Source organism: Amblyomma mixtum, chromosome 10 (genome assembly GCF_055824585.1).
Source record: "Amblyomma mixtum isolate Tamu chromosome 10, ASM5582458v1, whole genome shotgun sequence".
NCBI classification, from domain to species: Eukaryota; Metazoa; Arthropoda; class Arachnida; order Ixodida; family Ixodidae; genus Amblyomma; species Amblyomma mixtum.
The window spans coordinates 55,856,236-55,879,102 of record NC_143021.1 but is presented as its reverse complement, the minus strand read 5'-3'; the positions used below and the strand labels follow the sequence as shown (position 1 = coordinate 55,879,102).

Sequence of the window (22,867 nt, the reverse complement as noted above, 5' to 3'; positions counted from 1 at the left end):
ATTTTTATTTATGCGGGCTTATTTTGCGGCTATATTATCTGCGAATGAAACTAATTATTCACGGAAACCTAAAAAACAAAATAAAGCGAAAGCAAAGCCTCCACGGAGCTGGCTGAAGGCACTCCACGCGTTGGTCGACTCCGCCTACCGTACGTGGAGAATTAAAAAAACAAAGGCGGGAGCCAGATGTTAATCCGATTTAATTAGGGAAATTGGCCACACAGGGCAATAAACTGAAGTTTCTAAGAATGCTGGGAACGCGTAGATTGAGTTCCCGCGGCAAAAAGATGAGTTCAGATTCCTCTTGACTGCATCTTTAATAACGGGTTATTAGATTTGCATAAATTCTGACATGCAGCAAAACTTCAGCAGACAGCTTCAACCACTGTGCCCCATCAACGAGTGGCTGCATAGCTGGGTTTGATCACTGTCCCACCAGCACAGTGACTGATCCAGTGGTCCGTGTGCTGGTCCGACTGCTCACCAATGCTGGTCAGCCCTTGAAGAGCATGCAACTCCAGCTGTTGCCGTCTTTTTCAAAGATGTGCAATCCACTCTGTCACTGGACCACATAGGCAGAGCAGTCAGGAGAACTTGCTTGTGGCTGGCTTGTTGGTTACACATCTTGACAACAACAGCGCGGTCGGAACACGGACTAGAAAGACTGACACAAACACAGGCGCTGACTGACAACATGGTTTGTTGCCTTGAACTGGCTTATATAGGCCCAGTCCCGTGACAACACAGGAAAACAACTCACTTCCCGTGGCATAGTCATCTCGTCGGTACGTAACCTTCCCTCCAGTTATTGGCACGGTCATGGGTGCTTAGAAAGATCAGCTCTTTTTTGCTAAGGTGTACGGATGGCTTGCTGACACATTTATCTGAGAATCTTGATATTGCTTGAGCTTCTACTATCACCCTCGTAGTGGTGTCGTGGCACTTGCGTAGAACAGTCGTTCTTTCAAAGGCAGGTGTGCAGTTCATACATTGGCTGTGTTTGTGTCAGTCTTTCTCGTCCGTGTTCCAACCGTGCTGTTGATGTCAAGACAGTAAGGAGAGTGCTTTTTTTTCTGCACGCCGAAAGAGGCATTGCGATGCATGGGCCAGCCACAGCGTGAGCTGCACATCTCTGCCATTGAACGTGGCCGTGCAGCACGGCAGTGGGAAAGAATCTCCACTGCACGACAAGGGGCCTCTTTCCAGTGGACAGCTGCGTGCTCCTCTCCCGGGGAAATCATTGCATGCACGAGGGGAGGTGTACTCTGGCAACACGCACCTGGGCTCAGGAGGACAGGGGGTCTCTGGTGGGGGGGAAGAGCCTGCAAGGCACCACGTCATCACCACACATCCACACTTGCAACGCACACTGGCCCTTTTTGCAAAATTTTAGCGCGAAAAACACGGACAGAAACAGTAGACGACACGAGTAGACGACAGCGCTCGTGTCGTCTACTTTTTCTGTCCGTGTTTTTCGCGCTAAAATTTTGCAAGATGTATGTTAACCAACTCGCCCAATCTGCAGTACTGCCCCTTTCATGCACACACGTACACCTTGCTAGGCCTAACCAGCATCTAATCAGTGATTGGAACTCACTACCTGAAGAGGTTTTTACGTGTGGTAACTTCAAAGAGGCCATTACCAATGTCTTTTAACCACTGAAAATGCCCTTATGAAACGTGCATCTCTGAGTGTTTTTATATCTACATGCATGAATTTTAAACACGTGTGTATGTACAGTCGGGGACAAAAGTCTCCGGACCACGTGTTCCTCTAACGAAGCCGATAGCTCTGCTATTAGTCGGCCACTGGAGACCACACTTGTGGAGGTAAAAGTTAAATTTTTGTTCTTTCATCTCCCCAAGTGTGGTCTCCAGCCGCTGTCTGATAGTAGAGCTATAAGCTTCGTTTGAGGAACATGTGGTCCAGAGACTTTTGTCCCTGACTGTATGTAAGCTGCTATTTGTTCAATGCACTGTAACCATTTCTTGTAATTTGCTTTTGCCCTCCCTGCCTGGACCAAAAAGGTCTGCAGTACCATGTAAATAATAAATAAAGAAATAGCCTTCATGGCCCACCTGGGACAGGAATAGCAAAAAAAAGCAAATCGTTCCGATACCCCGAAACAGTCAAAGCTATCCACTAACACCAAGCAAAATGGGGCTGTGCAGCCCAATACACCAGCCCAAGCCTACCTTTGTGCCCAGTGTAGTTAGCAAGTAGATGCATGGCTCACGACTACATCATAAGGTGCAAACTTCACAGTGCAATGACAAACCATATACAACCCACCAAGGTTTTCGTTTTACTGATCCATGGCTTTTCCTCACAAATGTAAATACTAAGAGTGGGCAAATATTCAAAATTTGCTGCCACAGTGGCTCAGTGGTTATGGCTTTGCAAGGATGCAGATACCTCCCAGTTGGAGGAGCTATGTGAGCGATCAATTACCAGAGGGGCAAGCGGCACTGCTGGCGAAACGCGAGGTTTACCCCAGACAGTGTGCCGTTTCTTGTGGCGTAGTTTCGTTTAAGTGGATTCACACATGAACCGAACCATGCATCACTTGGCGCGACGTCACGGATTCAGTGCGACCAACTCATATCCACAGGCTTTAGGAAAAAGGAGGCTGGTTTGGGATGTGCTGTTTTCACCATACGGACGCTCCTCCGAGTTGACATGACATCACAGATTCGCCTGTGATCTCAGATCTGTCATGTGAACATCCACTTTGTGGCAGCATTGCAGAACCAAACCGATAAGCGAGGGCTTGTTAAGAACGCTGCGACTTCACAGCCAGCGCCTTGTGCTCATGAGTGGCTGCGTACGGGATGGTGCTAGCCACACTGTGGCTCAAGTTATGAGTGAGCTAATTTCTTGTGCACTGTGTTTTGTGCACTGTGTCGTGTGCCCCTCCACTCTGATGACACTCCATCAGATGTCTGGCCACAACATTGAGTACTCTTGTTTTGGGCAAGTTGGTTCATTTTGCATTAAAGGGATACTGAACCAAACTTTTGGAGCTGCTCTTCTACATGTAAACAAGAGCTTGACTGCTAAAATTGATAAATCCGACAAGCATTTTAGCGAAAAAAGGAGGATAACACGTTTGTTTTCGCGATTTATTGCCATATCGTTGCACCTGGCGGCCGCCTGTGGAAGCTGGGACTAGACATCATAACACTCACACGCCCACCGTTCCCGCAGGAGCACGATTGCCATCGCTGCTCCCGGGTTTTCCAGTTTTTAGTTATGCGTTGTCCGCTCGTCGTCTGTCTGTTGTCTGCTCACGGTGTACACAAATATATCAAGATGTTAATTGATGCTGTCTACATACCATAACCGTATGCACGCTTACGTACGCTAAATGCAGCTATTTTTTCCGGACTTTACGCCATTTCTAACATTCTCACTTTTAAAACAGAGGTGCGACGATGTTTAGACTAGTGGTGCCATCTGGTGGTTAGGAGGGGAACCATTGTTGTCAACTAACTGACGCCCCTCAAGCCTAAACGGGGCAGAATCGGCAATCAAATAAAAAATAAGGCAAATTTATTACTCATATGTTTTCTTATCAGCGACAGGAGACGAAGCGAAAGACCAGTGGCCCATTTATGGCCACTGAACGCGCTGAAGCAGGCAGTTACAACGACGAATCCAGTCCGAAACGAGGCTTCATGCATCGAAGGGCGCCGCCATATTTGGCGCCGCAAATGCAAGGGGGGTGCCATGACATCACGCTCTTCGCGTTGCGCTGGCCAGGCGGGCTTGGCGCGCGCTTGTGAAACATCGAAAATAAAACCATCCGCTGGAAAATATGCGCAGTGACGACTAGATTTCGGTGTAATGATATTCTGAGAATCTATTTTCAGTGTTTTTGCTCAATTTTAAGATTTTGCGCCAGTATCCCTTTAAGCAAAAATGCAAGCAATAACTTTTTTCTCTGAGCACACTTATGTTGATTAGATTAAACAAAATAAAGTTTATTGCGTTTGAGGAATAGTTTGTTGTTAATTTATTCATGCAACCTCACAACCTGCATTCATATCTCAAGCTACTCCAAATCAGTCTGCAACCAGAGCTTATCCGTTTTCACTTCGCGACCAACAAGTTGATGTTTGCACACCCGTAGCAAATACGTACCTGCTGTGCACCCCACAGAGGACAGCAGGCAGTGCACAACAAGAGCGAAGAGAGGGGAAAACACATGGACTTCTACCAGAACAAAGAGCGCACATACAGACAGGCCTCCCATGCTCCAGGCTCACACCTTGACACACAGCACAACGCAGGCAACGTCAAATAATTGCAGGCCCACGGCACAACATGGCCACAAGATGTGAATCACTTCTGGCAGCCATACTTTCTCCTGCTGGTGCCTCCTGTGCCTCCACAACTTCATGCAAAAAAGCGAGCAGCTTGCTATTACAGTAATGGTAGCCTCTCCTGGCCGCCCCAAAGAATTTGGAAGCACTATGAGCAAACACCGGTGCTAGGCATCAACTGACTTTATTCTCGAAAAGAACTACAAATTGATGGGTGAAAATCAGGAGCAACAAAAAAAATCAACAATTGAATCGCATGCGCGATGGCACTTCCCGATACAGGAACTTCAAATCTTTATGTTTATCTGTGCACTAAAGATTTGAAGTTCCTGTATTGGGAAGTGCCGTCATGCACGTGATTCGACTGTTGATTTTTTTTGCTCGATTGTCACCTATAAATTCGTGGTTCTTTCCGATAATAAAGTCAGTTGATGTCTAGCGCCTGTGTTGTCTTCGTCTACCCTCTCGTCCCTGTTTTTTAGCGCTACCACTATGTCCTCTCAAGAAGGCGCTATGGGGCAACACGTCAGAGACCATGGCAGTCAGCCACACAGGGCTCTCTCTTGACAGTGTCTGCGCAGGCACCCTTGGTGCTGCAGGTGAGTGAGCCACAGGCTACGCACCTGGGGGCCGGGTGGACGTCGCCACCGGTGGCAGTGGTGGGGGTGACTGGGGGCGCCTGGGCACAGCCGACGTGCGGTGCAGGCGCCGTCGCCGCTGCCGCTGCTGCCGAGGCCCTGCAGGTGCCACACTCGCACTGAGGGCTGCTCACGCACTCAGGGAGGAACCTTGGCCACAACTCACGCCTCATAAAAAGCAAAGCTAAGGCCCACTGGACGTACGTCAAGTCCGAGTCAAGAGGAAGAGGGAAGGTGCAGGAAATGCATCATTACACATGTAGTTGAAATCAAGAGGAAGAAAGGGGCTTGGGCAGGGCATGTAACGCGAAGGCAAGATAACCACTGGCCCTTAGGGGTAACGGAGTGGATTCCAAGAGAAGGCAAACGTAGCAGGGGACGGAAGAAAATTAGGAGGACAGATGAGATTAAGAAGTGTGCGGGGATAAGGTGGCCGCAGCTGGCAAAGGACAGGGCTAATGGGAGAGACATGAGAGAGGCCTTTGCCCTGCAGTGGGCGTAGTCAGGCTGATGATGATGATGTGTTACAGCCGTCGACGACCTTAGCCACACCTGTCATATGTCAATGAGTTTCCTTTCGGTTGAGGACAACATAAATGGTCTAAAGTGTGCTGCCAATCTGTGTTGAGGGAGCCTTCAACACGCGCACTGAGCGCACCAGCACGACCAAATATTGCGCACCAACTGAATATGCCAGCTTAAGCAATGCACAAATGTTTTTCCATTTTTTAGAGCCAGTTTCACATGCTGCGAATTCGCCCGCTGACGCTGTGATTTCCAACAGGAGAGACAGCATCGATCTAGCCGAGGCAGCTTGAGATTGGTTTCTATCTGGATAGAATGCAAACACAGCATTGGTGTGCTCCATGTGTACTCGTTCTGCAACTGACCGATGCGGAGCGCCATGACATCGTGTCACATACAGTCACATGGAATTGCTGCAGTAGAAGCAAAACTGTTTATTCTAATCAAAACACACTAACATTGCTTCCAAAAGTATGCTGATTATAACAAAATCAGCACATTCCGTGTTGCGCTACTACAGCAGTTTGCCTATGCAAACATCAAGCAACCCTGTGGGTCATTCCAACCAAATTCACTGGGTACACATTACACGTGAAAGCACCGAACGAAAACTGCACTGCAGCAACGACTGTGCCGAATATTTTTGTTCCAGTCACAGCCTGTGAAACAGGCCACGGAGCCCTTCATGATATATTCAGAATGAAGGCCATCAACGTGCGGTCACGTGACCATGTACTTGATGCAATCATTGAGGTAGACCAGACTGCCACAAAGTCTGTAGGTCTCAGACTTCACTGCAGGTCTTAGGAATTGGCAAAAGACAGGCAGCAGCACAGCTGGGCACAAGGACAAAGCAATTTTTTTTTTCCGCAGTGCCTCAAAAACGAGTCTTGGAGAAATAATGCCGGAGAGGACAGAATGGGACCTCAGCATTGAGGCGGTGCCGACCGCAGTGAAAGAGGGCATGAGATGGCGATTCCAAAGCGAATACCCATTTCGGTTTGCTTTCCCGCACGACACATGAGCATGCTTGCCACATCACTTCACCACATGACACCGGTGTTTTGTGGACAATGAGTGTGCCAGATGGGAGGCTTGATAATTTGATACGGGTTCCTTCGATTGCTTCAACAGCACATGATTCCAGCTTCATTCTTGTTTGTTTCTCATTGTGATCGACTATTGCCAAAGATTGAGACAGCGTGCTTGAAGTTTCTTTGCTCTCTGACTCTTATTTGCACCCCATGCAAATGCAGTCATAATGGCCTCTTTCAGGTCAGTGGAGCTGTCCTGTGCATTCGTTTTTTGCCGCTGTTACTAATCTTGACCTTGTGAAACCGGTGCCACGTCGACACCATCAAGTGCACCAAACACTCACGCAGTCGACCGCACACTGCAAAAACGAAAACTAAACTGCATCTGCGAAGCAGAGAGCGCCCATAGGCCACAGAAGTACGACCTGAATCGCCAACTATGTCGAGGCGCAGCAAGCCGGAGTTCCGATGAAGACTGGCACACCAGAGTTCGCACGTTTTGTACAGGGCTCGACATGACAATCCACATCGTCCTTCTTCTATTTGTCGATTGTACTTTTGCACTGGTTCATCAAAGGTCATGACGAGGCAAGGAAGACAGTGGCGATGTTTATTCGACCACTGTGCCTCTCCTCCCTTCAGCTGGCAAGAACAGTCAAGTGCGTGGCACCAGCACGAGTTGCGAGCTGGGCTTGGGCGCCCTGTTTCGTCCTCAATGGCATGAGGGCACAGTTCTGCTGCTAGAGGGTTATGCATGGTAATTTCAGTTTTCCACTTCAAATCGACCCTGGCATGCTCAGAATCGTAACAGTTAAAAGGATGTACTCAACGTGAAATCGCCAGAGGGTTAATATCCTGGTTGGCTAAGCGGAATGTATTCTAATGGCATGGCTCCAAAGTGCACAGCAGTGTCCCTCCTCTAGCAGACACGACGGATGGTGAACACAAGAGCCTCAGCCAGTGGTTAGCCAAGAGAACAGAGACACGTGGTAAAAGCTCTCAGCCAATCTCCATATGTCTAGAAAGCACAATGGCTGTGCAATGCGACAGAGCATCTACCGGACAGAAGCCAGTTTGCACGCCTCTTGCCTTCACACAGCCCCGGGTCATCAGGGAAAGAGGACGGCCTGTATATAGCGAGACTGAGCAGCTGCAGCCTTCAGCTTGAGGCCCAGCCGACCAGTGCATGCTGGGACACACTGACAGCATAAGAGCAGAGAGGAGGGCAAGCTAGAATGAATTCACGACAGCGCAAAAAAATGCAGACACCACACACAGCACTGTGCTTCAGTGGCCATTTCACAAATACACACACACACATAGGTATACGCATGCAAGAATCAGGGTAGCACACAAAAAAGCCCACACACACACTGCACTCCCACAGAACAACATTAGTGGAAGCAGCCCCTACATGCAGGAGCAGCCTCCTTTTCTGCCAGCATGGTCAATGCGTGGCTGGTACACCCCCCTTTCTGCAATGTGGTGAACTCTCTGGTAAGCTTATCCTGATGCCTAAACACAACGCCTGTTTACTTAAACCTTAATGGCGGGCACTGCAGTGCAAGGCCATGAGCGACCACAGTAGCACATTTTTAGGGATGATTTGTGCTCACAGACCTGGCCATTAATGCACCTCCCCATTTGCCCTCACCCACAGTGTGTGAATATATTCAGGTGCTGACACTCCCGGCAGTGTAACCAGATCTTGTTCGCTGCTCCTTGCAGTTCTTTGGAACGCGGACAGATGATGCCACATGATAGGGGCTTATCTAGTCGCCAAGCTGCGTTGGCCGTAATGCAGGTGTTGCGGAATCGTTCGTTTCCGTGGCGTGTATGTGCACTTTGTCAAGTGCAGCGAGGCACAGAAGGATTGAAACTGCTGTCAACATCGAATAACTTTGGCAGACTTCGTGTTTTACTCGCTCAACCGAGACTGCTTCATTACTGTTTTCTGTTGTGCAAGTTTTTACACGCACCGTCAAGTGCTCAAGCTGCAGAGAATAAAACAGACTTTCTACATACGCACTACAGGGCCCAGAGTATCCAAGGCCCTTTGGTTTCAGGTAATCAACCACTAATTTTGAAGTGAATTTAAGCGCACAAGAACACGCACACAAGAAGAGGAAACACACAGGACAGGCGCTATGCAGGCAGAGTACAGGTATCCTGAGCACGTTTTGTGAACTGACGATGTGTTCCTTTACTGTGCATGTCTTCTTTTATATATATATTTTTGCTCTCTTAACTGCAAATAAATCCGATGAAATATTAGCGCCAGTCCTGTGTGTTTCCTCTTCTTGTGTGCGTGTTCCTGTGCGCTTAAATTCACTTCAAAATAAGGTATGCACCATCTAGGCCCAAACAGAAGTTTTGTTAAATTATCTGACACAACTTGCTGCCAGATTTCTGATATTACTGCCTGGACAAGCAGCTCTGGCTTACCAGTCTTGACCGAAAAGAAAATACACATTTTGCTCTTTTTGCAGCGGAGGACAGCTTCGGCAACTCCTGCGGTTTGCTTCAAACTTTAGCGACATTGAGGGCAACTTGGTGAAAGATTTTTTGCAATGGCTCCACCGGCTTTTCCAAAAGATGTGCTCCCTCAGTCTGTTTGCGATGACCCAAGTTTCCGAGCAGCCTGTCATTAACCCAAGAAGAGATGAATTGCTTCCAGCAGGGGCCTAAGACCGGATCACGTACGTACCTGTGCCCCCAGGTGCTGCACTGGCCCCGTCAAGCGACAGCTTCACGTAGAACGTGGCCAGGGGCCTCCGCCGGCTGCCATCGCCCGCCGCCTTCTCCGAGGAGGGTGCCTCCTGCACCCATCGTCCACACCACAACTGCGCTCAAATGCTGGCCTTGTGCGAGTATTCCATGACTTTGAAAATATTCAGTCAAATTAAATATTCGATAGTTGATTTGATGCCAATGTTTGGCATTCGAAACCTCTAAGCACTTGTCTCAGGTGCATCATGTTTCTAAAACGCTGGCTTGAAATGAAATCGGTTTTTGGGGAAAGGAAATGGCGCTGTATCTGTCTCACATCTCGGCGGACACCTGAACCACGCTGTAAGGGAAGGATAAAGGAAGGAGTGAGAGAAGAAGGGAAGGAGGAGTGGAGGTCTCCGGAATAATTTTCGACCAGCTGGGGATCTTGAACGTGCCCTGACATCGCACAGCACAGGGGCACCTTTTGAGTTTCGCCTCCATCAAACGAGGCCACCATGGCCGGGTTCAAACCCGGGACCTTCGGCTCAGTAATTGAGAGCCCTAACCCCTGAGCCACTGCAGCGGGTGCTTTGCTCGATGCAGTTTCAGTTTGAGTATCCTATACTTCAGAGTATAAGCAGACTCCGTAACTCAATTTCGCCCTACTCCCCCCCCCCCCCCCCCCTCAATTACAACCCTCGCCAGGCAGGGAAAAAAAAAAGAAACTGACTCCAAATATGAACTGATGCACCTCACTCCCAGCAGCTCTGGCTAGTAAAAAGCGCATGCCTGCACAGTTATCTTTGAGATAAGTGAAACAGCGCAAAAGGAGAAGCCCGAAGGCGAAACAAAGAAGGGACAGGAAAGAGCGCTGAACTGACAACTGAATTTTGTTGAGCGAAACTCGCACAATATAAAGAAAGGCAGTGGCAAAGATAAACAAATCCAGTCAATGTCACATGGTGTAAAGAGCCATAAAAGCGATAAAACCATAACAGGGTGATGAAGCTAAAAGTCAACTGAATCTCAAAAGGGAAGAAAACAGAATGAAAAAAAAAAGTACACTTGATGGCTATAAACAGTTAATGTCACATGGCGTAAAGAGCCATAAAAATGGATAAAACATCAACAGCAGGTAACAAGGGTAAAACCGATAAAAACTGACGAAATGAAATTGTGGAAAAATATAAACTCACTGATTGTCACAACATGTGGCTAAAAAAAGTGCACAGACCTTAACAATAAAACAATGAAACAGTGACACTCAGTGATTGAAACACGCGTAGTCAGCAATAAAAATTTAGCAATGTAGTTCCAAAAAGGCAAGTTCACTCCCGTAAAATGATTTTGACGCGTCATTGACATATTCCAAGCCCTTTCTTTTTATAAAGAAGGCTTCTTTCAACTCCCTGGCTACGCTGTCCCTACTCCTATCAAGAACAACAGTTTCGCGTAAACGAGGCATGCATTTACATTCTTTGCAATGAAGCCCTAGATTAGAGCCGGTGCCTTTTTCAAGTGAGCGCTTGTGTTCCCTTATGTCATGTTTCACTTATGTCTGAATGGACCAACTAGCCCAGCAAAAAGTTCTGCCTGATTACAGTACTCATTGATAACGCGGTTCTTTACAGCTACACCCTCTGTGCACTAGGGCATCCAGCTCAAACAAACAGCCATGCCTTCCGCTCATGCACACTGAACTGGTCCTGTAGTTTTATAAGATCCCGGCACAGCACGCCTTCGTGCTGCCTACCACTGGTCCAGGAGAGAGAGTCCCAATGCAAGCAAGCTGGAAGGAGGGTGTGCAGTTACAATTCCTGTTACTGGAAATGAACCATGATTTCTTTCTCTCAACACAGAGCTCCATGCATCGCGGCAGGGACAGACACCGGCACATAATATCCATGGCTTGGCCAAATGGAGCTTAGACCCCGCAGATAGTGTAGTGCCGGAGCCCACATTTCGCTGGCTGGCCTCTCTGGAAACAAGCGCTGCGCGCCCGCCGTCGCTCAAAGCAGGCCCAGACTCTCTCGGACATGTCGCGACGTGCAGCGTGACTCATCCCGCCACGCCGGCGCCGACACGGACCCTTCCTCCTTCCCTCCTCTCCGTCGGTGCGGGCTCCTCCGACGCGTCGCCGGCCGGCGCCTCTCGACCATTGGTCTAATTTGAACGGTGGCCAGTGCTGTGACCTGATTGGAGGATTTGAACTGCTGGCTGCCGCAGCCGTTAGCGGGCGGCTTTAAAAGCGGAGCCGCGCTGAACCCGCGCAGCAAACGGGCAGCAGAAGAGCCATCACGCCGGAGCTACGCTCGCCGCCGGGGCCGCCCTTCTTCTTTGTGTTGGCCTGTGGTGCTCTTGACCCTCGTATCATGTAAAAGCCCTTGTACATACTGTACATAAAAGTCATTTGACTCACCGTCGCCTCGACCGTTTCCTGGCTTGGCCTGCCAGTCCCAACAGTGGATGGCAGCTGCGGGATCGACCGGCGTCAGCTACCTCGGCGCGGTGAGTGCCTGATGTTTTCCCCTCAATTCGCCAGACTGCTCTAGCACACGTGATTGTAGTTCAGAGTAGGGCTGTGTGTTGCACTGGAGAGAGCTTTGCTGTTTCGAGCCAAGTCGGAGCGCTTTGAAACGAAAGCTGGTGCAGAGGGAGTTAACGAGGCGTTTTTGGAAAGAATTACTTGCGCGTGTCGTACTAGTAGCGCTATAGTAGCGAACGGCAAGGAAATTCTAAGAAAAGGGCAAACTACAAGAGGCTATTGTGAGTGATGGAGAACTTCAAAGTGAAGGAACTCATCGAAATTTGTGAAGAGTTGGGCATTGATTTGGGCCCCGCAAAATGAAAGCATGCGATTCTTGAGATCATGCGAAAGGAGAATGTAATGGCTGAGGAAGCCAATGAGGCCTGGGAAGAGATCACAGAACGCCGTGTGCACGAAGAGGCTGAAAAACAGAAGCAGCTTGAGCGCGAAGAGGCAGAAAAACGGAGGCAGCTTGAGATAAAACGGCATGCTCGCGCTAAGAAACTGATGGACCTGGAGCTTGAAGCACACGAGATCTTTTATGAGAGAGATAGAACATTGTCCGCTCTGCATGAGACCAACGGTCAGCAGCTGAGAGACAGGCCGCAGCGCTTCGTGATCGCCGAAGATATGGCGAAATATTTGGCGGAGTTCGAGCGCGTCTGCGAGAGAAAGTGCGTTGAGCGGAATGGTTTGGCACAGAAGTTGGTAGCCCTGCTTTTTAGCGAAGCGTATGACGTTGTCAAGCGCCTGTTGGACGACGGCTTGGCAGACTACGATGAGCTGAAAAGCTTCTTACTGGCGAAATATAACGTGTCACCGCTGGACCTTCGCCAAAGGTACCTGCGAGAGAATAGCACCCCATCGTTTAACGATTTTCCCTACCAGTTTAAAGCCGACATTTTAGAATGGCTCGAAAATGCGGAAGGTTCGGAAGATCGGGACACAGAGGTAGAGTGCGTCGCTGTGGAGCAGCACTGCCAGTGCGGCACAGAGGAAGGTAGTCCGTACGTGGCAGATGTAACTGCTGCTGTAACAGTGGGAATTGCCCCGCATTCGCCAACTGAGAAAGCCTCTATACCATCGGATGAAGTAGTCACAGCATCGGACGATGCACTTACAGAGGTCTCGCCCAGTGAGATTGTGGTGAAGTTACCGCAAAACGGATCTCCTAGCGAGTCAGAAGCAGGTGAAGTTGCAGAGCAGGGCAGAGAGGACGTCCGTCAAGTGGACAGTAATGAAAACGCCTGCGCCGACGCAAGCGAAGTAAACGAGGACGGCACACCGTGTTGTGCAGCGCGTTCGGCAGAAATGCAGAAACTCGACACTTACGATCAACGGAAGCGGGCGCATGTAGAGTTTGCGGACGCTGAGTTGTGCATTAGTGTCTCTGGCGAGGAATGCGAAACGAGTCACGTGCTTTCGCACTGCTCTGAGCTTTGCGACATTCCAGAAAGCAGCTGCAGTAGCGAGAACACCGCGGCTGAGTGCAGAGCCGACCCTCATCCGAAATTGGCTGAAACCCGTCAGGAGCATGACGAGAACTGCGCGCCAGCACTAATGTCAGTAGAAAACGCTGGTTCGTCTGCGCCTCGAGAAACTAAGGCTAAGGCGCTGGACAACAGTGGAGAACAGAACGTTCCAGACGACACAGGGGCGGTAGACGTCATTCAATCCGAGAGAGATGAGCACGATTGTGCACTCAGAGATGCTGAGCAGGAAGAACGCAGTTTGGAGGAGGCTAGCAAAGGCGCCATAGATAGACGTGAGCCAGGTAGCGCAGGTGAATTGGCTGACAATCAAAGCGACGTTGTCAGAGAGCAGGAACCTAGGCGACGGAAGCAGAATGTGCTTCCACAGGAGAAAATGAAAGGAAAGCTCACGATAAAAAGCTGCAACCGGAAGGAAAGGCACCGCCAGTTCAGGAATGTGAGCTATCGCCACAAGGTGATAGCCAAACGAGAGAAACAGTGCTGCTGTCGAAAGGACAGGAAAGGCAAACTCAAGAGAGAGAGCTGTCACCGAAAGACGATGAAAGGCAGGCAAAAGAAAGAATGGTGCCGCCGAAAGATGAAAGGCAGGCAGAAGAAAGACGGGCGCCGCCGAAAAGAGAGAAAGGGCAAACGCGCGAAAACGGGTTTCCACCATTGGAAGCGCCAGCGTCGCCGGCAAAATGACTTCAGTAAAGTCAGTCACGTTGTCAGCCCTGAAACTAGAGTCAGAATCAGAGCTGAAGAAGTGTTCGAGGCGTCGCTATCGCGCAAAGCGAAGCGCATCAGTGTGTCAAGGCACATAGATCTGGGCAGTAGAATAAACTGCAAAAAGAAATCGTACAACTATTCGCGCGGGAAAGATTATTTGGGAGGATATCGAGATACAAGAGAGCGCCACCCGTGAGGCGAAAAATTAAGGAGCGGGACAAGTGTGAATCGTGCCGCCAGCACAGAGAGAGCGAGACGCGAAAAGGCGCATGCTCTCATGACGGCTCTCGCTTTCCACTGCAGTCACGGGAGAAACCGCGCTCCCACAGAAAGCGGCACGCGCGCACACGGAAAACGCGAGTACGGCTCAAAGAGCGAAAGATTGTACGAGGCCGCAGTGACAGGAGCAAGAAAATTGGAAAGAATAAACCGTCTAAGCGCTCGGCCAAGCACAGTTATCGCGACACAAAGCCGCGGTTCGAGATGACGCCACTTAGTAGGCGCAAAATCAAAAGGCTGGGGAGAGGCGAACCACACATCGAGCGGAAAGGCAAACGGGTGCGTGAGAAAGTCAAGACTCGTGGAAGGTCTCACTTGCCACCACGAACAAAGAGAAAGAAAGAACGGTCCCACCAGAAGCGTTGCGCACTCGCAACTGAACGCAGCAACTGGCGCGCGAAGTGCAAAGAACGGGATAAGTCGTTAGTAAGAGAAAACAAATCATTCTCGTACTGTACCGCCCGTAGAAACTGGAAGGACCGGTACGGAGAGGAAGAAAAGCGCGTCTACCGCGAAAGAGGCAGAGACATTAGCTTTCACGGTAGTAGAGAGAGAGAGAAAAGCGCAGCTACAGCGAAAGAGGCTGAGTCATTAGCTTTCGCGGTAGCGGGTGTCGTTTAACCAAGTTAAATGCTGGCGTAGATGCACTAAGCCGTGTGTTCTAAGCAAGGCTGCCTTCGCCTCCTCGTGACCTACATTTTGTCTCTTCGCGAACCGCTGTTAAGCTCGCTCGCAGATCGGGGAAAAATTGATATCCTCATTTGTGGCCTCAGCTGACTGTTCACCTGGCCGAGTGATCTCAAGAGAGCAAATTTATTTTGCATTTATTTTATTCCGTGTGTGACATATGTTTGACACTTTGAGTTAATTACTTAGGAGTTCTTGTATCCCGCATGTGTCTCTTGTTAAAGAGGGAGCGAAAAGGGGACAGAACTATTGCTAGCGGAGCTTTGTGACCTTTAAGTCTGGTGTATTGACGGGTGACAGAAGGCACTTGCTCGTGTTGGGTGTTCCCTGTTGTCGGTCGGTTCTTGGCAACATGCAGAACGATCAACGACCGATGCTGAGAAGCAAGCTCTTCCGAAGGACCGAGCGAAGCTGATCTAGTCACCTGGGTGACAAAGCTGCGGAGCAGTGATCCTGTCCTGATGAGCGGGACCTGTTCACGGAAAGGAGCCTGGAGCTACCAGCGGCTGAACATCGGACGAGAACTTGGAGGAGCCTGGCGTACGAGCGCGCCCCGCATCCGAGCCACGCGGAAGTAGCTCGTCTTCGTGGCGCATTGTCTGGCGGCGGTGGTGCTGTAGTGCCGGAGCCCACATTTCGCTGGCTGGCCTCTCTGGAAACAAGCGCTGCGCGCCCGCCGTCGCTCAAAGCAGGCCCAGACTCTCTCGGACATGTCGCGACGTGCAGCGTGACTCATCCCGCCACGCCGGCGCCGACACGGACCCTTCCTCCTTCCCTCCTCTCCGTCGGTGCGGGCTCCTCCGACGCGTCGCCGGCCGGCGCCTCTCGACCATTGGTCTAATTTGAACGGTGGCCAGTGCTGTGACCTGATTGGAGGATTTGAACTGCTGGCGGCCGCAACCGTCACCGGTGGCTTTAAAAGCGGAGCCGCGCTGAACCCGAGCAGCAGACGGGCAGCAGAAGAGCCATCACGCCGGAGCTACGCTCGCCGCCGGGGCCGCCCTTCTTCTGTGTGCCTGCCCGTGGTGCTCTTGACCCTTGTATCATGTAAAAGCCCTTGTACATACTGTACATAAACGTCCTTTTACTCACCGTCGCCTCGACCGTTTCCTGGCTCGGACTCCCAGTCCCAACAATAGGTTGGCTTCACATTGTGGCTCCGCACTGCTTTTGCTGCAACGCTTTTATGAGGCAGGCCATGCCAGCAAGCAGCCTTCTATTAAGGCCATAGCCTTTAATGCCTCATGCTGCCGTTAGCAGCCGTGTCGGCAGATGTGTCCGCGTTTCGGCGTCACTACTTAAAAAGAAACTGTGTCGAGGCTGGGAATGGAACCAGCGCCTTTGGGATTTGAAGCGGAGACGCTACCACTCCGCCACGGAGACTCAAGGTTTGAGCATGAATAAAGGCACATCTAGTGAACGCATGGCTCTTGTAAATAAAATAAAAATATGAACAGAAAAAATAAAACCAATAAAAATAAGGAAAGGAACAAAATAAACAATAAAATAAAAATATGAAAAATCCAAATAAAGAACACACATTGCGCCAGGAAACGCTTTTGCCCTGCAGCACTTTAGAGAGCCAAAGTGCCCCCTGAATTTTGTCATCTTCCGACCTCATTGGAAGCTGGGAATCGTTGCATCTCCTTAAGTTGCGATCTCTTTCAAAGGATGTTTAGTTTGTTTTAGAGAACCATTTCCTCAAAGTGTTCCCGTAAAAAAACAAAAAAAAAACTTAGAAATTAAACTGTTTCTTGCTAATAATAGTTCCTGGTTTGCTTAAGCAAGGAATCGTACCTCTAACCCACTAATGCAGATCGGTGGTGCAGCAGTCACTGCCCATGTAAGCCCAGCATCCCACATGCAGGCCACTGCCTTTTTGCGCAGTACTTCAAAAAGTTTTGGTGCCCACCAGCGTAGGAGGATCTAAAGTGGGCATTCACTTCTGTGCGTTCAGAAAGATCGGCCCGCCTTCCCTGGATGCCATTTTCAGAATCGACAAGACCGACCACATTGCAATTCTGCAACAAAACCAATCAGTTCTGTGCACTGTCACAAGAAAACCATTGTGCATGATGGGCAATGTGATACTGAAGTTGGTGTCAAATGTCTCAAGCTTTACCGCATATAACAGGTAGCAAAAGGATGGCTCAAAGTCAGTGTTTAAAAATATTTTCACCCATAAAAGGATTATTCTGAAGTGAAATAAACATCTTTACTCAAAAATCTTTCAGTCTTTAAATTTCTGGAGTTACGGCACACATTCTGCTGTTCTGTTGCTGTTCTTGTTCTTACACAAATGCTAAATACAGTTCTCCACCAGAATAAAATTGCTGTCTTGGTGTATCTCGATATAAAAAAGGCCTTTGACACAGTTAACCACCAGATATCACTGAGCAAGATTAACAATTTGAACTTAATTCAAAGCTGCCTCTGTGACCGTCAGCAGCATACAGTAATAAAAAAATTTGCCTCTACGTCTCAAACTGTTTTAACTGGCGTGCCGCAAGGTTCAGTTCTTGGGCCCGTATTCTTCTCACTTTGCATAAATTATTTCCCTGCAATCTGTGTGTTTGTGTTTACTGGAGAGAATTTGCATGAAATTCAAGATAAAATCTCTGCTGAGTTAGAAAATGTTTTTACTTGGTTTACATCTAATCAACCGACCTTAAATCTTAATAAGACGAAGTACACAATTTTTCATTCCAGAAAGAAACAACTGCATATTAAAGACTTGAATATATCATTACGCGGAACAAAACTTGAACAAGTCGTCTCCTGCAAGTATTTAGGTGTATCTTTTGAATCTGACATGCATTGGGAAACTCACATTACACATCTCTGTTCGAAGCTGGCACACGGATGTTTTATTTTACTTAAGGCTCGCGAATGTTTCGTGTATCCCATCCTCGCATTCTTTATCGTCATCATCATTTATTAGCCCTTAAAGGTACCGTTAGGGACATTACATACTTTTCCTTTATTCAAAGTCACCTCAGTTACTGTATTGAGTCATGGGGAAATGCCTTTAGTGCTTACCTATATTGCATCTACAAAAACGTGCATGAAGAATTATATCCTTTTCAGGGAGATCTAAATGTATCATGCACCTGTACAATTCTCTTCATGTTCTGCCACTAAATGCATTATACAAATTTAAAATTGGTCCCATCGTTCGCAGAATCATGGTAACTAATGATCCATTTCCGATCACTTTGTTTAAAATTCCGTTACTAAACACAAGAGCTGCCACAAACCAGAATTTTAATCTACCTCCATGCCAGAACGTGTGCGAAAAAAAACCTCGCAGAATTTAACGGTGCTCTTATTTGGAATTCTTTACCACTAAACATAAAACAAGCCCCTAATTTTACTCCTGCTTTAAAGAGGTTCTTTTTTCAGAAATGTTGTGAATGATAAGTGGCTTTATATTGATTTCTTGTAGAAACTATGCATGTTATGAGTTATTGTGAAATGGATTGTATTTCTTATTTCATTTGTTCGTGTGGTGCATTTATTTTGTATCCTATGTTGATGGACCCGTTACTAGCCATTGGCTATGGGTCCATCAATGTTTGTTCGTACTTCGCAAGATATGCAATGAATGAATGCGCCAGTAGTGCCACCTCTGACCTTGAGACCTGCCCAGACACACTGCCCATACATTCGCTACCTCTTTTAATTGCTGTACGGCTCTATAATGCTCAGGTCAACGTGCACTTCTCAACTCTTCACTCAGAGATGGTTTAGCCAACCATAAGTCTTCCCGCAGGTCAATGGAACATCAGCCACAACTGCATTTGAGCATGCTTCTGCCAGCATCCATATTTCATGCTACAATAACAGGGAGTGCATGCGCAAAGCTCGGCAAACCTGAGAGGAGCAGAAAATGCAATGAGTATACCATGAGCCCTCCCGACCTTTTCTGTAAGTTGGTGGCCTTGTACATATATGGAAATACTTCATCATCATCAGCTTGACTACGCCCACTGCAGGGCACAGGCCTCTCCTATGCCTCTCGAATTAACCCTGCAACAGGGTCAAGTATACGTGGTCCCGCTTGCGCGTTTCTCCTAACGCGCCCCTTTTGGTTTTTCGAACCAGGGCTTCAGTGACTGATGTTAGAACTACCACAGGACCATTATAGGCTGAAATCAACCTTTCAACCTACACCACTTCACGAGAGCTGACTGAAGGAAAATGTTTGCAAAGGTTTTTTTCAACCATTTCCAAGTGAGAGAGCATTTCCTTGAATAGTGTCAGTAGACATGGCTGGCCGCCTTCAATTAGCTGACGCTTCTCCGGTGCTTTCCTTTTCTTTTCTACATTTGTTTGCTAATGCGCTTTTACTATTTCTTCGCCGACTAGCCTGCAAAGCCATCAGACTGACAGCCATGGGAAGGAAACAGGCCCATATTACCAAACCCGCCAGAACAAAAACCCATGGTTTTTAATCTTTGTTACAGCCATCCCAAGATCATGTGCTATGAGAAATTGCCGGATGGATGTTGGATATTTTTCTGATAAATGGTAGCTGGAGTTCCACTCTTTCCGAACACTCTTATTTCATCCCTTGACACTTTTGTTTTGGCGTACCAGACAGCCTTTCCGAAGAGCAAATGCGGGCATGTAACGAAAAATGGCAGATGTTTTTTCTAACAGCGATGACAACATTAAACGAAAGTAACTTTTCATGACATTCTTCAGATTACATAAGCGACAGCAGCAGTGAGAATAACAGAAATGATGTAGAGGCACCAAACATCAGCTTGTCACAAGACAGCATTCACGAAATTTGAGGATATTGCTTTCAGAGCGTAAATACGCAGCTTCTGTCCCTCACCGTCCTCAGCTTCTGTCCTAGATGCCCATCAGAGCAAGACAACCGTTCACAGAGTTCCGACGCTAAGGATGGGAAACTAAATGAGTACAGGTATAAAAAAAAACTCCACGTAAACCATTGGCCCCAAGCCACTACTGATGCCCCGCCTTCCTGTCGAGGCGAGTGCAGAGTGGCACCCACCTTGGGGAGGCCAGTCGTGCAGTGCGAGGAGATCTCCACCCGGATGTCACCACCACCACGCTCCTCGGGGTTGCCCTGGAGGTGTGGCAACAGGCAACCATGATTCACTTCTGTCCTTCGCCAAACCATTCGATCAAAACTTCTCTTTGGGCAAAGTGGTGCATATCGATCATGTAAAAAGATTGCAAAGTAAAGGCGCCAAAACCACACACACACAAGACAAGAGAACGGGACAGAGAGCATTGAGAATGGGACATTGAGAATGGCATTGAGAATGGAGCATTGAGAATGGGACAGAATGGACAGAAACTTAGAATCTAGGTATATCAGTGAATGCTGATTTCGAATATTCATTTAGATTTCAAATATCCCAACTGGAAGGAAATATACGGGAAAATAAAATATCCTAATTAGGTCATTTCTTACAGGCCTTTATAGTAATTTATCAGTTAAAGAAAGATTTTTTAAGAATAAGCAGACATCTGCAAAGGCCCAAAGCACATGCTAAAGCTAACAAAATGACTATAAAATCATTTTGTTGATCATAAATAAACAACAAAGTTGGAAAGAAAAAATGACGTGGCAGTAATTAGCCCACACTTGGCCTAATTGCTAATATATCATGTTTAAAGGAAAAAAAGAAAGCTTTAGGATGTGCGGCAGACCTTTGGGAATGCTTGCGTATTCTTAAAAAATCTTCGTTTAACTGATAAATTACTATAAAGGCCAGTAAGAAATGGCCTAATTTGTATGTTATTTTGTGATAAATTTTCTTCCAGGTGAGATATTTGACATCTAAATACATATTTGAAATAAGCATTCTATGATATACCTACGTGCCAAGTTTCATCAAGTTATGTCGACAAATAAAAAACAAGTTCTTAGGACCCTCATCCCCCGTTAAATGTTGAATAACAATAACGCTGTTAAATAATTTAGAGGATGTAAATCTAGACATAGAGAATATCTCAAGAAAAGACTGGAAAAAAATATCCCATTTCTAGCACAGATCTTGCAACTTAGCCTAGTAATGTAATTAACTGCCGGTCCTTATTGACAATTTCTTGCGATTGTATCGATAATTTCTGTGTCCTGCATCTAATGGTGGCTTTATATGGGTTCCCTTACATTTCATAGCGTGAAGTCTTACGTAACTTTGTTTATTTTTTTCTGCAGCGAGATTGCAGCGTAATGAACATGGTGCGTTTTTTATGGTGTGTATTATGGTATCATGACATGCCAAGTGCTTGGGTAGCATTGCAGCGTTTCACATATGCACCAATGTATGTCCAGTACTGCTATTAATTGTATCTTATTGCTTGTAATATGTCCCCATGCACGCCTATGAATAGTAAGCTTGAATTTCTCCAGTGAGAGTGTCTACACCATATCTATAAGTGATCTGCTTTTAATCCAGGCATCTATAACTGTTTCTACGAGGAGCTGTATGTTAACACCCTTAAACCTGTCAAATATAGGGGCAGCAGCCTTCGTCAAGCTGCTAATCAGCAGCTTTTTTTTGCTTGCCCTTGCATTTTTGCACTCTAGTAAAAAAATGCAAAAAAAAACTGAATTTGAATCGAGAAGTCAAAGCTTCCCACTGAACGCACGATAACCATGCACAAAGAGAGACAAAGGACAGTCTGCAACCAGTCCTTTATTCCAAGGCCACGACTTCAATCAATACAAACCAGCAAACACAAAAAAGCAGCACACTCGTACACTGTGCTTGGTGCCTGCACCCCCCCACTTGGTCGCCGGCTTGCAGAAAATGCATGGTACAGTGCCAGTCTCGGGCAAGGACACCTTGCAGCTATTGCTATAAAGCCAAAATTGCTCAAGAGCAACATACATGGGCAGAAAGGAAGTGAACAGCAATCACTGCATTTCAACATCTCACCCTCCACGATGACTCCTTTGTGCCGCACCCTGCAGTCTTTCCTCACCATGACCACAATAACAAAACAAAATGCATAACATGCCATTCATCGCTTTACGTGCGAAATCATTCATTCCTCGCACTATAATAGACTAGAATAACTTGCCATCACACACAGGTACTGAGGTTAACTTACAGTCGTTTCAGTATTCGTTGAAGCAAACCATGGACTAACAGATTTTGTATTCTTGTTGTATTATGGGTGTTTACTGAATATTTTTTTCTGCGTTCTTTGTTGTGTTATTTGTGTACATTACTAGCTTTATTTCATACTTCGTAATTACATGTATTTGGTTTCAAGTGCCTGTGCCGTATTTTCATGCTTGTATCCCCCCCCCCCCCTTCCCTATGTAATACCCTCGCATGAGGGCCTTTAGGGGTATTGTAAATAAATAAATAAAAAGCAACAGAACCATTTTTCTCTATCACATGAAGACAAGCTCCTGCAATGCCTTCTTTCTACCTTCACCCCCGTGTCCACAACCCCGACCTTATGAATAAATGGTGAGTGCGTTCAATCTGCACTGCACACTCGACTTCTTGAAATGTGAGTGCGTGGCCACGGGTGCCACACCTTTTCCAATCCTCCGAATTCACCAAAAACACTCCACCCTGCAAAGACGTCCGCATGGCCTGTGCTTTAACCTCACCTGCACCAAGCAAGTCCAGTCCCCACTGCTCCTCGCCATAGTTCCTCAGTTGGCCTCCGCTGCAGCATAGATTGGACTCAGTACTCTTCACTTCCTCCCTCATAGCACTCGCTCCTCACACATCTGCCATTGGGGCCAAGGAAGCACATGGCACAAAGCAGCTGCCAATACACAGGGTGTCCCAGCTAACCTGGAACAAGATTTATAAAAGAACTAAGCGTTCTTCAGAACTGAAATCGCGTGGATCTTGTTAGGGTTTATCTCAAGTTACAGTACCATTTTTTTCCCTCCTCCTATTTGATTAATTAATCAAGATAAGTAAATTA

At 47.5% G+C, this 22,867-nt stretch overlaps 1 protein-coding gene across 4 annotated transcripts in view; it reads right to left on the bottom strand.

The window, feature by feature from the left end:
• The window catches only part of Exn (Ephexin), a 118,469-nt gene that overhangs the window by 33,418 nt on the left and 62,184 nt on the right, over window positions 1-22,867 (bottom strand). Inside the window, exons 7-10 of one of the 4 annotated variants that reach the window (XM_089564148.1) lie at window positions 19,953-20,027; window positions 9,231-9,342; window positions 4,950-5,063; window positions 1,280-1,322 (exon numbers count right to left, since the gene is read on the bottom strand). In XM_089564148.1, coding sequence (XP_089420274.1) covers window positions 1,280-1,322; window positions 4,950-5,063; window positions 9,231-9,342; window positions 19,953-20,027 — 344 coding nt within the window. Of the gene's footprint in view, window positions 1-1,279; window positions 1,323-4,949; window positions 5,064-9,230; window positions 9,343-19,952; window positions 20,034-22,541; window positions 22,601-22,867 lie in introns of all 4 variants that reach the window. The other 3 variants (XM_089564149.1, XM_089564150.1, XM_089564151.1) reach the window with 3 other exon arrangements.